General features: G+C 34.4%; 2 protein-coding genes across 2 annotated transcripts in view; one reads left to right on the top strand and one right to left on the bottom strand.

Moving 5' to 3' along the window:
• LOC113229522 overlaps window positions 1-4,666 on the bottom strand; it is a 30,652-nt gene extending 25,986 nt beyond the window's left edge. Inside the window, exon 1 of the mRNA XM_026463148.1 lies at window positions 4,316-4,666. Coding sequence (XP_026318933.1) covers window positions 4,316-4,386 — 71 coding nt within the window. The 5' untranslated portion in view covers window positions 4,387-4,666. The remainder of the gene's footprint in view (window positions 1-4,315) is intronic.
• A 7,479-nt stretch (window positions 4,667-12,145) lies between these two features.
• Window positions 12,146-17,517, top strand: LOC113229654 (protein DPCD). The gene is made up of 3 exons (XM_026463325.1): window positions 12,146-12,807; window positions 16,540-16,776; window positions 17,045-17,517. Exons 1-3 carry the CDS (start codon window positions 12,430-12,432, stop codon window positions 17,147-17,149), a joined length of 720 nt encoding a protein of 239 aa, XP_026319110.1. The 5' UTR covers window positions 12,146-12,429; the 3' UTR covers window positions 17,150-17,517.

The raw sequence follows: 17,517 nt of genomic DNA, 5'->3' as shown, positions 1-17,517 counted from the left end.
TTGACCAGTGTGGAAACATTTAATGAACGCTTATAAAGGCTGTTTTGTTCATTTATTTATTATTGTTTGTTGATTGTGTGGTATAGTCACAAATGCAATCAAACAAATCACCGTCTCACCCCAAATACAAATCACGTAACAGATTCAGAGTGCAATATTCTATCTACCGAGGTCAACTTTGTTCGTGTAAAAGACTTATTAATGTACTTCTTGTATATGAAGAGAATACTTAGGCCGACAAAATACACAAGAGTACACCACGTCGTAATCTTATAGTGAAATGACATCAGAAACAAGCCCCCAAAGATTTCCAAATCACAAATAACATTGTATGCTTATAATAGAGCCCGTGTCAACAAATTTGTAATTTCAATATTGCGTCAATCTAAACAATTTACTCGCCAGTTCAGCACATTTACGTCACAATATATGGACACAGTGTATTACAAACTGTCATGTTATCTTAATTAGTACATTACTATACCAAAAGCGCATGACCATAATTTTTAAACACATACAACTACCTAAAAAATACAATTTCATGCGGAAAAACGTATGGCTATAGTGCTTGCCAGACATATTGGCAAATATTGAACATTGGATATTTTCCAACGAAAGTCTTGAATATCATTCAAACTATGTATTTTTAAGGTAAAATCCACACACAATTGGGAGGTTGGATTCAGTTGTGAGGGACAAAAGCCAAAACATTTATTTTCGGAGATGTTTACAATGTTCGGGCCGAAATGGAGTAATAATATATTCGATTGTGAAGAGGTACTTAGAAAGATGGCCTCTGTAGTTTCCCAAATTTAAAGAACTTCCGGAGGACATCGATGAAGATGATCAAGAAGTCGACGATAAAAATAAATAGCTTGAAGACAAACTAGCGTCAATAAATCCAAATTGGATAAAAATCACTAATCAAAATATCTACCGCTCAAAATATCCACTATTTGTGTAAACTTTGTTATAATAGACTCATTAATTTGTGGGAATGATCTCAAATATCACGAGGTTTCCTTTCTAGTGTGAAGGTGAACCACGTATAGAATATAATTTAACAAGTCTTGGAGGACTGACTTCTCCAAATGACGTCAAACTTGCGTCCGACAATTTTAAAGCCAAGTGTATATTTTCAAATATTTTAAATACACAATACCAAGTCTTATGCCGTACAGAAATAGTGGAGTTTTTAAATTAGTCAATTTATAGGTAAATCAAAAGGCTTAGATGTAGGTACATATGTATGCTGCATATTATCTTAAAGTCATCTGATATCATTTTATGAACACGATTCAGATAAAATGCCGAATAAGTTATGAATATTAAGTCATCATTAGACTCAAATAGGAAAAAATAAATTAGAATTGTATATAATTAACGCTGTTGCCTACGTGCCTGATGGTTGACGTGGTTTTTTCTTTACTATGTATAAATAATAGTTTCATTTTATTCAACTTGTAGCATATTTGGTGATGATGATTAAACAATATAGCAACGACTCAATCAGGGAACTATGTGTCCCTCTGACTGCCAGGCGAATGTACAACGGATGGCCCCATTAGCCACTTAATTAACGAAACTAATGTATGCGTGGCTTTACGTACATTTTGTTCATATATCATTATATATTTCATATTTTTAGTATGCTCTTTTTTAGCGGGATCGAAAGAACACAAAACATTTAATTTTTGTGCATACATGTGTAGGTATAATAGGATTTACATTGCATTGTAAAAGATGTTCGGTACTGATAACCTTTTTCGTAATTCGTAAATTCTAACCTAGTATGCATATTTTCTGTTTTGGTCCCTACCTACAAAATAAATTTTATTACTAAATAAATAAATAATATATATATTGACATGCGAAATTAATGCGGATATAGTTCCTTGCGTACTGTACTTAGGTTCGTGTATTTATTTTTTATTTATTATAACCTATACGTGTAGTCTACGGACGGAAATAAACAATAAATACATCGTTATTATAAACATAAATCGGAGATGAAATATCCATTTCAAAGCGGCGCGCGGCGCGTGACGCTGTGTTATCGAATTACACACATGACAACGTATGTATATAAAGGAAATCGTCCACCATAAATACCATGTGACTATTTTTTAGGTACATTTAACGTTTCATTGCAAAACGCGATGAAATTTCTTTTGAATCTTCTTAATGGATGAAACTATGGGAAATAAACTGTATAAGCAATAAATGCCTTCAAGGAAGACCAAGTATTGTTTGGTATTGACAAATTGATGACCGAAGCGACCGAAGAATGATATCATTTACAAATATGAAATATCATACTGTTGGCAGTTTGCACATAAAGAAAATTTAAGACAAAATTATTCAAATTCTAAGTCTTCCCTATCTTCGTACGTCACTATTTAATTAAAAAGGTTTCGGGTTCGATTCTCGAGAAATTTTCAAAAATTGGTTCTGGTCTGTGTTTTCTGGGTAGTATCCCCGAAGTTATTTTCGATACTGTGGTACTCATAGCTTACTAAGAAATGTAATATAAAAAGTTAGTATGATAAAGAAAACCTTTAATTTGAGATCAAGCGATAGGTGCGCTTGTTAAGCACATCATTATAATTTTAAAAACTGTGTCTTGGGGTCACCGGTTTTCAACTCAAAACAATGATAATAATTAATAACATACCGTTGCAATAATTAAAGTCTAAGAAAGAAAACCAACAGCCGTAAGTAACCGTACAAAGAAAAGAAAGAATAAAGTTTTAAAAAAGGTACTATCAATCAAGAAAATAATCGACTTGTTTGAAGATATAAAAACATGTCGTAATCATTAAAAGTAAAAGTGACGTCACAGAGTTATCTGCTTGGAAACTGATACTTATCTGCAAAAGTACAAAAACAATTTTTGTTGGTACCTACAATACTCGCGTTAATTATCGGAGTCGGAAAAGGAGTGTTCCTTTTGTAATTATAAATTATTTCAATTGTAGTACTACATTGAGCATGGGAATGGGAATGTCGAGGTAAAAATACCCTCTTACCCTTAGAAAGTACCTGAAGTTACTTGAACAAATAATTAAGATGACACACTATACTTAGACGGAGAGTGGATAGATAAAGGACATTTGATTACAACACACTTTAAATCTTCTAAGTTTTCATAACTGAAATAATAAACGATGGCCAAATTACAAATAAGTAACAATGTGATGTGTGATGAATGCTTGCTAAATCTACTTAATGGAACTACGTAAATCTTACTACACGAAAAAATTACTAAACTGAGACACACCTAAACATTATACCATAATATTCAGACTATACCAATACCAGATAAATTAATAAGTGTCTTATTGAAGTATAGATAACATAGTTTTTATTTAAAATGAGTAAACATTCCATGAATTATTATATTATACCTTAAGGTTCAAATTCATGGAATGTTTACTCATTTTAAATAAAAAGTATGTTATCTATAACTATATAATATCTATGTTAAGGTACAATAGGATGTAATAGGGTGTAATAGGATAAACATTAGTTTTAGTTATAACAAAATTACAATAATGTGCAGAATCCATTTGAGAAATGTTGATGTATGGACAACGGCACATCAGTCTACAATTTTTTGTTCAATAATCGCCTCCTTTGCAATGGAACAAGATCGCCAATGTGTAGCTCGACGTGCTGGCGTGTACTTGAAAAAAATTTATATGCATAACCCACATACAAACTTGCCTACATGAAGTTATGTAGTGAATTCTTGTATTATTTTAAATACACATATAAGAACATTGTATGTATTAGTAGCGTTGCGCGAAATGAAGTGACGGCTGGTACAAGAAACCATGCCAAGAATGCATTTTAGAAATCTAATGATAGCACTTTAACACTTTTTTACATTTTAGAGGACTATTGTAGAATTTTTCACCTTTTTGATTTCTTCAACAATATCACAGTTTTACGAATCAATGGTAATGCTATCAACATATTCAGGAAAAATTTATTTATAACTAAAATAAACAAATACAAAAATTAAAACTTCCTCATACATTTCTGAAAAACATTAATGCAACTCTGTAATACTTTAAATTTTGTTCACTTGAAAATGTATTGGTGCAAGTAAAAGACACATACAATTTATTTCATATTACATAATATAAACTGTATTGCAATAACCTTTTCTACACATTACAATAAGATTGAATCTTTACGATTTTGTTTTTGTGATCAAAAGTCTAAGGAAATAATAAATAAAACAAATTCCCATCACTTACCTGATAAAACTAAGTACTGTAACAAAAACAATTGAATTGAAGGTACTTACTTAACAGGTTTGGTCTTCATCCAGGTAGGAAGTCCAAAAGTATCTTTGAGTTCAGGGTCGTTTGATGCCATCTTTTCAAGAAATATTACAAAAAAATAAAAACCAACTCTCAATAATGTAAACTACTGAGTTTTAAAGAAATAAAAGCGCCCAATTTGTTTGGATGTTAGTAACTGAATGTCACAGGTTTATCTTGAGCAGAGTTGATAAGATTGTCTGAAGTTTAGCAAACTGACAACTGTCATTGATAATAAGAATAATAAGAGATGAGAATTTTTTTTAAACACAGATGTTGTTAACTTAAATTAATAAGCTACAGGGGAGTGTTCAAGACACTTGAGATTCACTGGATTTCAGGATACTTGAAGAAACCATCTGAAAAAAAAAACAAATTCATATCACAGTCCATTCAAATTGTTCCAATATTTTGTAAATTTTAAGGCATATTTGCAGTTTCTTTGGTATATTAAATGTTGTCTTATACCAAGGACAAGCATATAATAGGGCAGGTAATGAAAAGCGAAAGAAAGAGCACTAGTGAGATGGTCTAATGCATTGAAGATCGCAGTTGGCAACAACATGCAAAAGACAATCTAAATGTGTTTAACAAACAAACAGACTGTATGACTACATCATGTGACAAATACAAAAACACAATTGAAGAAGAACTAGGACAATGGGCAATGTTCGTCCCAAGAATAGGTACAAAAAAATCTGTTGGTTTTTCTGCAATGCATACATAAAGATTTTTTGAAAATTGTCAAGGATAGTGTTCCTGGCTACTGAAAAGAAGAATTAGTTTTTTGGAAATCTTTAATATTGAAATCTGTCAACCAATGTAGCTTTTGTTCTGTATTATACTGTGTACCTATATGTCTTAGTTTTTTCTTGTAACTTCAAATTCTCTATTTATTTGGTATTTATAAGTATTATTAAGAGCTTCTACTCATAAAACGCACGCTCTAACAAAAACATCGGCACTTAATTCCACGTGAGAAACGTCACGAAATTTATAAAATTATTGGAAGGTACATATGGCCGGCTGGTAGGTACATATTATTGAAATTTTATTGTGCTAGTGCCCAAAAGGCGTACATCGCAAATATTTACAGACACCATCGGCAATACGAAATAAACACGTTCAGTAAAACAAAAAGAGGGCCATTCATAACAGAAACAGCTCAACATATGATGATAATTTTTACCAAAAAAAAAATTGTCTCTAAACATTATGTGTACATATTAATAACGTCTCACGCATAATATACTCACGGTTATAAAAAAGAAATTGAAAGCAATAACTAACACCATTTTATTACTCGAAAACTGAAGTAACAATAGAAATAACACGCAATAGAAAACTATACTATGCCACACGATGACGTATAATCCTCCAGTGTTGCCAGACTTTTGCGAAGTTAATTCGCCAATTTATGTGTCTTAAGTAGCCGATATTCGCCCAAGCCATAAAATCCCTAAAAATCAAGGATAATAATTCTACAATTCTGCTTGCTGCCGGACATTAAGGAAAATTAACTCTCTTATTTCCCCAATTCCCCACACATAGAAAGACTCAAACCTCCAAATGAGTAATTTCACAACTCCATTCCCCACAAAATCCCCAATCAAATTTGTAATTCCCCAGACATTTTATAAAGTAACATAAAATCGCCTTTTCCCATTTCAAAGATAGCCTAAATATCGCCGGCTTAGAGGATGGAAAAAAAAAAGGAAGTCGTCTTGCCGCGAGACGCGCGAATAGCTTATATGGCGAAAAATCGCCTAATCTGGTACCCAAAAATTTTAATTATAGGGTCGTATTCCAGAACTCTGCTCAATGCTCAAATCAGGACTTGAGTATGATTAATAGCACTAGAAATCATACTCAAGTCCTTGCCATTAGGGTCGTATTTTCTGTGCTTGAAATCATACTCAAGTCCTGACTTGAACATTTAGGGTCGTATTCCAGAACTGTACTCAATAGTCAAGATTTGAACAGACTTGAGTATGATTTCAAGCACAGGAAATACGACTCTCATGGCAAGGACTTGAGTATGATTTTCAGTGCTCACTGCAATACTCAAGTCCTGACTTGAGTATTGAGTAGAGTTCTGGAATACGCCCCTAATAAGGGTCGTATTCTAAAACTCATTGAGTAGAGTTCAAGTCAGGATTGCACTGGAAACACAAGCACTGGAAATACGACTCTAATGGCAGGGACTTGAGTATGATTTCGAGTGCTTTAAACCATACTCAAATCCTGACTTGACCATTGAGTCGAGTTCTAGAATACGACCCCTAGGGTCGTATTCCAGAACTCACAGAACAGAGTGGCTGAAACGCGTTCTCACATTCGTGCGAGTGGCGATGCGATACACGACACACATATGTAAACGGCTAGCTCGCTATTCGCGTCATGCATGAGCGATTTTTCGAGCACGAGCTTAAAAAAAAGATGTACTTTTATTTGAGAGAAAAGTATACAAACCACAATCAATGGTAAAATAAAAACTCTTAAAAATAAAAACTCTTGGTATTTCATGGCATGTATCCATATCATTTTCGTAAATATTTATACAATGCACTTTCATTAAACTGTATACAAAAAAAAGGTTATTGAAAATTCTTGGACAACACCTCAAATTTTTTTAACTGCATGGCCGAACGGTTACCATGCCGGACTGCCACGCAGAGGTCCCAGGTTCGATTCCCGGGCCGGGAGAAATGTTTGTATGGCTTACATTTATTTCTCTCGTGAGTTTGGGTGTAATTTGTGGTTGTCTATGTGTGTCCATGGCACCCGCGACACAGGGTTTCCCTAGTGCGGGGCTATGTTGAGTGTGTGGGTTATTTATTTATTTATTTATTTATAATTGGTTTCAATTTGAATAGTAGATTCTGACTAAAATCTAATAAATTCCGTAGTATAGATTTTAAGACTTTCGTGGTTATTCACTAAATGATTATCACTATTATCAGGTTTCTTACCACGGTATGACTTCTTTTTATTTTCCCGATATTTCGGAACGGTTGCACGCTCCATGGTCACGGGTTGAAATATCGGGAAAATAAAAAGAAGTCATACCGTGGTAAGAAACCTGATACTAGTGATAAATTCCGTAGTTTTAAAGGTAGTTACATAATAATCATAAAATCACAAACTTAATTTAAAAAAATGCAAATGCCTTGCAATAATTTGTACGAAAATGATACGGATAAATATATAAAACACTGAATGTATATTTATCACTGGTTGCTTACTTTTCTCTAAAATAAAAGTATACTTTTAAAAAAAATCCATGACATGATTACTTACTACATATTTTTGAACACAACACAAAGTAGGTACTTGTTTTTGGAATATCTAATATTTACATAATTATATTCAAAAATTAACGAGTTCTTCTTCGCTTTCAACTAATTGACTGGTAATTTTATAATAATAGGGGTTTAAATATGAAATTGCCGATTTATTTTACTGGCCACTTTAAATTAAAATTAAACCTGTATGGTGTCCGATTTCAGAGTGAAACGTTTTTCACACGAAAAGTAAAACATGCTTAACTTAAAAAACATGATATTTGATTGTTCGACTTTCAATTGTTTTTACATTCAGCTTTTAACGTGAAGATGGATACAGCGAAAATCTGAGTACCTAATTTTCGAATACGAATTTCCACATGGAGTTAACGTAGCAGAAACTGTCAATGCTGTATTTGGAGAGGATACGGCATACGCAAATACGGCAAACGCCGGCAATACGGCAAATTACGACTTGAAGAATGAACCACGAGGAAGACCAGTCACAAATGTAAATAACGTTGAATTGAAGGTAATGATGGAAGCCGATCCGTATCAAACTACCACGAAACGTCATGGTTTAATGTTAGCATACCCACAATATGACATATGGCGTTTGAATAATGACGACGGAACTCGCAGCAAAACAGCTTCACCGTTATTGCTCTATGATAACGCAACACCTCACACTGCTTGAGAAACAGTTTTACTACTACAAGACCTGCAGATATAAATTATCCATCATCCTACATATTCGTCGGACCTCGCCCCGACCGACTACCATTTTTTCCCGCAATTTGATTTTTTTTTGTATGGAAATAAAATTCCCAGGAAGCAGTACAAAAATCCCTTCACACAGCTGTGGAGTCCAGGTCTCCAGACTTCTATCGCAAAGGTTTAAATGACCTTCCGATTACATGGCAGAAATGTATAGACAACAAGGGCAAAAACTTTGATTAAACAAATATATTTAATCTTAAAAAAAATTGTTTTAATTTGTCAGTGCGAAACGGCAATTTCATACTTTAACCCCTAATATTAGAAATACGGTTCCACGCATCGCGAACTTTGTGTTTAATTTTGTGGTTCGGATGTTTTGGGTTTGAAATGAGCTCTTCGGTTTCATACATATAGTTCTAGAAATTGCAAGACGCTACGACTAAAAAAGTCGTTGAAAAACCAAATACAAAGACACGACGCAAGCACATACAAAAATTCGTGAGGTCCGCTGGTTCGTTCCGTGGATTAGTTGGTATAGCGTCTGACACGGTAAGCTAGAAGACGCCGGTTCGAATCCGGCCGGATCGAATCAATTTTTTCTGAGTGTTCGATCTTTGTATTTATAATTATAACAAACTAGTGGAGTAAATTCACAAAAAAATAATTGAATATCAATTTAATAAAAATTTAAAATACAGCGAATAGCGACATCTCTCGCCAGGACTGGTAGCTGTAAAGGTATTAACTGGTGACAAATCTTTCATAAATTTCTCATAGATGGCGCTACGACTAAAAAGTCGTTGAAAAACCAAATACAAAGACACGACGCAAGCACATAGAAAAATTCGTAAGGTCCGCTGGTTCGTTCCGTGGCTTAGTTGGTATAGCGTCTGACACGGTAAGCTAGAAGACGTCGGTTCGAATCCGGCCGGATCGAAGGAATTTTTTCTGAGTTTTCGATCTTTGTATTTATAATTATAACAAGCTAGTGGAGTAATTTCACAAAAAATAATTAAATATCAATTCAATAAAAATTTATAAAATACAGCGAATAGCGACATCTCTCGCCAGGACGTGTAGCTGTATAGATACTAACTGGGTGACAAATCTTTCATAGATTTCTCATAGATGGCGTTACGACTAAAAAGTCGTTGAAAAACCAAATACAAAGACACAACGCAAGCACATAGAAAAATTCGTGAATTCCGCTGGTTCGTTCCTTGGCTTAGTTAGTATAGCGTCTGGCACGGTAAGATAGAAGGACCCGGTTCGAATCCGGCCGGATCGAAGGAATTTTTTCTTTGTATTAATAATTATAACACCAAGTGTATATTTATCACTGGTTGTTTTCTGAAATAAAAGTAAACTTAAAAAAAATCCATGACATGATTACTTACTACATATTTTTGAACACAACACAAAATATGTACTTGTTTTCGTAATATTATATAAAATACAACACCCGCGCATTACTCGTAATAACATTTTTTAGTACTTTTACCTTTTTTGTTTTGACGTGATGATGCCGCGTTCTCAAATTCGTACGATAGGCGCTGCGAATAGTGATGCGATGCACGACACGCATGTGTAAACGGCACTACTACGCTGTCGCGAAGTTAGTCACGAGTAGCGTCGCGAAGTTAGACACGAGTGGCGACGCGAACTTAATTTTTTTTCTTATTTCCTGGCACTATGGCGTCCAGCCTTTTACAAATTACAAATGGCTGGCTGAAACAATAATGAAAGAGACACATGACTACTTTGAAGCCTCTCACTCTGCTCGTTTTATTAACTTAGTGCGCGGTCCAGTTTAATATACAAGGCCGTGATAATTACCCCGTTTGAGTGTTGTCCGAGAATTTACAATAACCTTTTTTTGTATACATTTTAATTAAAATACATATAAATATTTACGAAAATAATATGGATACATGCCATGAAATACCAAGAGTTTATATTTATCATTGATTGTAGTTTGTATACTTTTCTCTCAAAAAAAGCACACCTTTAAAAGAAAGCTCCTGTCCTTTGACTCGTGCTCGAACGAAATACCGCTCACGACGCGATCGCACGAGTGGCGATGCGATGCACGATGCGAATAGCGAAGTGACCGTTTACACATGCATGTCGTGCGTCGCATCGCCTATCGCACGAATGTGTCAACGCGTTTCAACCACTCGAATGAATGTTCCGTTGATTGTTTCGACGTAACATTCGTCGAAACAATCGACGATAGTGTAAACGCGGTGTTATACCAAAAATAATATACAAGTATCAAGGATGACTGAAAATCAAATAGCTGGAAAAAAATATAGAAGAAAGATCGGAAGGCAGCTTAACACTAAAAAAGAGACAGTAATTTTGAAATGTTGCTATAAATTCTTTCATTAGAGTAGTAAGAAGTAGAAGCTAAGCTAACCAAAAAAAGAAAACGAAAACCATGACGATACTAATAAGGGTAACATAAAAGGAATAGGTAAGGTTAAAAAGAAAATGGATAGAAAAGGAAATAGATTATTAAAAGTAGTGTTTGAATAATACTGGATGAGTATAACTTTAAAAAATGTGTAACTTTTAAGTACGCTATTTTTCCACTTTTTTATTATAATTTTGGGTTTTACAAAATATTTATTTTGTTTTGTTGATTTAATTAATAATACAAGGTTATTTACTAAAAAATAGCTATTAGCAAAGAAAATGTTAATTATTATATTATTACTAGTAATAGAATTTACACATTATAAATACACGTACACACAAACGTACATGAACACGCGCACGCACATATATACATTACATTTAGGGTTGTATTCTAGAACTCTACTCAATGCTCAAGTCAGGACTTGAGTATGATTCAAAGCACTAGAAATCATACTCAAGTCCTTGCTATTAGGTTCGTATTTCCAGTGCTTGAAATCATATTCAAGTCTACTCAAATCCTGACTTGAGCATTGAGTAGAGATGACTTCGATTCCAATTTTCGGTGAGAAAGTCAACGTGGTCGTGAGATCTATCTCGAAGAATCTCAGCGACACACTATAGTTCACAGAAGCGTTTACGATGATTTGCAGCAAGACCAAAGGCGTTTGTCGCTCACATGAAAGTTGCAAATTTCACGTTCTGGTAATGATTTTTTTACTAAGTCAAAAGTTAAACGCCATGTAGATGTAGACCTTAATTGCCAAAATTTAAATTTTTCGTTGAAATTTTATGAAAAATTAGTAAAATATTTAGTTACTAAATACTATTTGGCATTGTACAGGTAATTTTCTTTTTAATATCACAATTTTGTAAACTGTACAGAGTAGAATAGGCTGCAGTAATTAATTCTCAGCGTTAATGAATTCTTAAGTAGTTTTTTTACAGATATTTTTTTTAATTCTCGTGAAAACATGAAATTAGTTGTTGCAACACTTGAACAAGTAGAATTAAGTTGAGTTAATAGTCTATTTTAAATCTTTATTTCATTGGAACCATTGACTTACAAATAAATGGATGAGGGGTCTAATACAAAAACCACGAAAAAAATGTCCCAAGTCAACCTATTTAAACGTAGTGACATGTAAAGGAATATGAGAAGCTAAAACGTTGAATTTAAATTGTAATGCCATCGCAGTACAGTCTAATTTTGCTTGCTTCGCTGTCAGTCGAACAAACGAAGACTAAAGCATGAATGACGCTCTGTATACGATTTTAACGCCCTATAAGTTCGGACACTTTTTAGCGCGGACCCGACGTCCATATAATTGTAAGTCAATGATTGGAACAACGTACAATGTCTTTGTATATTCACCCACTATTATGTCTTTCTGAACGTCATTCTGATGGGTTTGTTTTATCCCGAACGAGTGACGAAAAATTTTAATAGATGTCATAACAATAACCTCAAAAATGTCAAAAATACTGCAAAAACACAGTCAAATCACAATAAGATTTTGTTTTTTGTACGCAGTATCGCATAATAATTAAGAGATTTAATCAACACATACTTCAGAAACCATGCTGTTGCATTTTTAATGTATAATTGAAGGTGATAATCGTTTCCATAGAAACAAAACAACGTAGTGTTATTAATATACTCTTTTTGCAAAACCATGAAAAGAAAATGTTTGATCGAAGTTTTTGACAGTGACGATCTCGAAGTCTTAGGAAAGAAATTTAATGGTATTTTAGCGAGTATTCCTAGAGCAACAGCGATGTATAAAAATACGATTTGGTATCAATCTCTCCAAGCGGCAGAAAAATCATGTTTAAAGGAAGATAAAATTAAAAAGATTCACTACAAATTTCAAGATGAACGGGAAATGGTCGAGGAGTATAACACAGACACCCAAGTTTTACTACGAAGGGCTTGGAAGCTTAAAGGGAAGTTTGGAGTCGATGAGAAATGGGAGGTCGAAGTTGGGGACTCAATCCCGAATGCCACTACTGTGAATACTGATGCTGCAGATATTATGGAATGTCAGGATCAGGTAAACATTTATTTTGTGCAGGGTCAGTGCCTTCACTTAGGTATCCGCAATTTGTATTAAGTGCTATATACAGGTGAATTTTTAGTCATTGTCCAAACTTTCATATTATGATCTTTAGTGAAAATATAACATGCGCAAATTTTCCTTTTAGTGTAAATCAATACTAAAATTAAGATATGCCATCGCAAAATTGTTTTGAAAAATTGCGCGCGTGTGGACAGCCTACTCTATATGCACGCTAGGCCACCCCCCACATCATTGATAAAATACATAAGTTGCAAATTTTCCCTTCATACTTTCATGGGCTTAGGACCGTCAAGTTACAAAAGGCTTTTGTGATGTTATATTAGAATGTAGACAATTAATTCAAATTCAAGTCAAAATTTTGTTACATTAACGCACGAAAAACGAGAGCGGAAGTTATTTATAAGTAAATTGTTTTAGAGGTTTGACAAAATTTAATGATATTATTACAAAATAATGATAAAAATAATGCACTTGATAAACACACCTAATTAGAAAAGTTCGTTTCCCGAACTTAACTTCTACCCATTTAAAGCGTTGTGTTACCGAAGGCCATCGAAGAATTTACTTATTGAATTTCAAAGTCACTAAAAATTTTACCATGTGTAGAGAACAAAAGAAAATAATCTTTACTTTTGTTTGTGAGACAAACAAATAAAAACGAGAGAATTGTAATGAATTAGTATTTAGCAAGTAATAAAAAAAAAGAATCTTCCCATAGGCCTTTTGTTATCTACGCACGTGGTGTTTTCTTTTAGTGAACTAGAAACATTTTATAATAATATCAATAAATTTAAACAAAACATCGATTTACGACAAATGTAGTCCGCACTCGTATCGTACACAGAAGTATAAAAATAAAAGCAGGCCATGCCTTTTGCAATAAGGCGTATTTAAAAAATTTTAATCAACTTGTGTACATTTAATTAAAATCAAATAAAAATTACCTTAGCATAACAACTTTAACAGTATTTTAATAATTGCTCAAAATGTAAACCATTCCTCTCCAAGCAGATTCTTGCATGTTTTTGAATATTGTCTTGTATTTTGTTCAGCACTGTAGTGTCACTTTTCACTTGTGCAAATGCACTTTCAATTTTTAGTTTCAATTCGTCGAGACTTTGGGCCTCCTCCACATACACGCGGCGTTTAATTTCGCCCCACAAAAAAAAGTTTCCAAGTTTCAGGGTGTGAGGTCTGGTGACCTGGGTGGCCATGAAACGGGACCCCCGCGGCCGATCCAGCGATTCCCGTATTCCATATTTAAATAATTCCTCACGTCGATAGCGTAATGTGGCGGTGCACCGTCATGCTGATAATAAAAAGCAGGATGGTTAATGAGGGCTAGCGGTACGTCGTCCATCAAATCAGAGACTATGCTTTGTAGCATATTTAGATAGGTGCCTCCGGTCAGCCGCCCCTCAATAAAATACGGTCCTAGAATTCTATCACCGACAATCCCGGCCCACACATCTGCACTAAAACGCACTTGGTGATAATTGTCTTTTATCATGTGCGGGTTGCGATACGACCACCAATGTTCATTATGTTGGTTGTACAGCCCCACACGTGTGAATAGGGGATCATCAGTCCATAAAATGACCGCATCGGGGTGTGCGATCAGCCACTCGCAGAAAACTCGACGAGGCAGCGCGTCTGCTTCATTTAGCGTTTGCACTTTTTGAAAGTGATATGGGTGCAATCCAGAGGTGTTGAGCAGCTTCCACACAGCGTATTGGCTAACGTTGAACCGTCGAGCCGCATCACGTGTACTTCGTCTTGGATCTCTCTCGAAAAAATCGAAGATTTCGTCTTCGATTTCCACGGACAGTCGCGGCCTACCACGTCCTTGGGCGTGTGAAGGCGTCGTAAACTGGCCATGGTCGAAAAGCCTCTGTATGACATGCAGAACCAAACCAAACCGAACCAAACCGCCAAACGTCGGTTGGGGACTGTACGACTTGCTATTCCATAATTGCGAAGGCGAGGAATGCTCTCTGACTCGTAGTCTCTGGGCTCCGTTTAGGCTTTCATCACTTATAAAATAGCACTTGACCATTTCAAAGTACTCGCGGTTTGTATACATAGTGACACGTGAATGCGTTTTCAATAGCGAGTTAGCGTTGCACACACGTACGAAGCGCTACACGGACGTGTGACGAATGAAGTGACAGCCGCCAATAGCGTTCGGCGCGGGCGGCGGCGGTAGCGGCATTTTGCTTTGGCGGCGTATGATTGGAGAATCCGCGCGGTTAGCGTATGGCATTCATTCATAGACGCATAGTCGTAGTAAATAATAATAGCGTAAATTGGTAACCAATTTATGTCGAGTATTACTTCGGAATAAATATTTTCATTTTGAAAATGGACCTATCAATTTTTTTTCCAAAATGGAGTCTTTGAATGATACCTAGCGGCTGGAAAAAATTTGGACGATGATTAAAAAATCATCCTGTATATAGTAGATACTTAAGTGAAGGCACCAGTTGTACATTCCTTGATAGTTCAGTCTGAGGCATATTATAATGTTGTTTATTTAATAAAACAATCTGTAAATTAAAGTTTTTAAATACTGTTTCTCTTACTGAACTAAATTACATTATTGTAGAAGGAAATAAGAGGTTTAGCCAATACATTTGAAAAACCATTCTGCTTTGACTTGCCAATACTACTACGTAAAACAAAAACACTGAAGTATCAAAACAGAATTGTGACAAAAAGCAGCAAATAGATAACTCTAAAACTAGGGTTCTATTCTATTCTATTTCCCTAATGGCGGCCACTAGGCTTGGGCCAGTGTCAGTTTCGATTAATGTTGTCAGTTAATATTGTTCAATAATGTCAACGTTTCGGTAGCAGCAAGGTATTTATTTTTGGATGAGTTTCTTCGACGGAATGCTGTTGTGGAGATCATACCTGGGAAAAATAGGGTTACTATAATTTCTATAATGTACTACTATTATCTCCCTTCAAAATTATGGATGGCACAATTTTACAAATAATTAATAACTGGTATTTCTATTGAACAAAATTTAACACAGACATGACATTAAGATTAGTATTAGTAAAGGCGTTATTGAATTTTGAGGATAGATATTAAAATTGTGGTAATTAGAAATATATTAATAACGCACACATTCAACATAGTCCCTAGGAAAACTTTGTGTTGCGGGTGCCATGGACACACACAAACAACCACAAATTACACACAAACTCACAAGAGAAATTAATGTAGGCCGTACCAATATTTCTCCTAGCCCCGGCCTGGGAATACAATCTGGGACTTCTGCATGACAGACCAGCATGGTAACCATTCGGCCACAGAAGCAGTTAATCGTAAAACAGTCAGAGGTGAAAACAAAATCATATGTTTTTGTTTGTAAACATATTGCCCCCTCATGGAAGAATAGCATAAGTGGAAAATGTCAAACATGTTTATTGCTCCATATTTATAGGTTCATTATTGATACACAAAAATATAACCTCCTTTGGAGACGATGTAGGTTATATGTTTCTGTATCTAATCTCCAATTGGAGAGGATGTGGGTTATATTTTTTTGTATCTTATGGAGCAATAAATATGTTTGACATAATTCCGCTTTGCCATTCTTCTATGAGGGGTACGATTTGTTCTATGTCGAATTTGGCTACAGTATAGTGATAGTACTTTACTGAAATAGATACAAAGATTATATAATTTTTTTCCAGCCTCAACTTGTTAGACGCAATACAAGAATAAATCTAGAATGGCGGATTAGAAACCTGCCATACCCTATAGAAACCTACTCTATAAGTGCCAATAATGACGAAAAATGTATTGTAATCCGTACTACCAATAAGAAGTATTTTAAGAAGCTACAAGTACCAGAGTTGACAAGACTCAATTTACCAATAGAACAAGCTGATATACAGTGTATTCATAAGTATAACACTTTGATTATTACAGTAAGTCCATATCTACATACATTAATTTTCTTTTGTATTTGTTAACACATTCAGTCACAATAAGTGCCTAGTTCCTTAGTCGAATTGTTGATGCATGAGCTTTGTACTCATTTTGGGTTAATTTTACAATGCAATTTATTTTTAATTGGTAGATAGAGTGTATGGTTAGAAAAAAAAACTTTATGAAGACCTACATTGAATGTTTAATTTCCATATTTTCCTTAATCTTCTAGTAACATACTTCTAAATTGTTAATTTTTTTTTTCAGTATAAAAAACCTCAACAGCTGCTAGAAATGGAAAAGCACTGGTATGAACAGCTGAAGGATGTAAAACCAGTGAAGGACATTCCCAATGATTGTAAAGCACAATGAAAATTGTGTTTTATAAGTGCAACTGCAATGTTTCTATTATATCACATTTTGTTTATTCTATATTAATTAAAGATTCCAAAATCCTTGATATGTTTTTTGCTTGTATAATGTAACATTTTTGCTCAGTTCATAAACATCAAATACAAATTATATTTTCTCCCAACAAACAAAGACCAATTTTACATAACAAACTAGCGACTCGTTTTATAAAATATATACAGGGTGCTCCAACAGACACTCACTCCACTCAGAAAAAATTCCTTCGATCCGGTCGGAGTAATTTTACAAAAAATATTTGAAAATCAATTCAATAAAAATTTAATTAATTGGCAATCTTTAGTTGCAAGAACAATTAAATTTTGCCCAAC

The sequence above is a fragment of the Hyposmocoma kahamanoa genome, unplaced genomic scaffold, assembly GCF_003589595.1.
Source record: "Hyposmocoma kahamanoa isolate Upper Pololo Valley unplaced genomic scaffold, ASM358959v1 62, whole genome shotgun sequence".
Taxonomy (NCBI): Eukaryota; Metazoa; Arthropoda; class Insecta; order Lepidoptera; family Cosmopterigidae; genus Hyposmocoma; species Hyposmocoma kahamanoa.
This window is presented reverse-complemented; position numbering and strand designations above follow the sequence as displayed.

Bases quoted from the DNA above. Each gene is read 5' to 3' on its own strand.
- LOC113229654 (XM_026463325.1), top strand. From the start codon at position 12,430: ATGAAAAGAAAATGTTTGATCGAAGTTTTTGACAGTGACGATCTCGAA. The intron at 12,808-16,539 runs GTAAACATTTAT...ATTTTTTTCCAG, and splicing joins TTATGGAATGTCAGGATCAG to CCTCAACTTGTTAGACGCAA. The intron at 16,777-17,044 runs GTAAGTCCATAT...TTTTTTTTTCAG, and splicing joins ATAACACTTTGATTATTACA to TATAAAAAACCTCAACAGCT.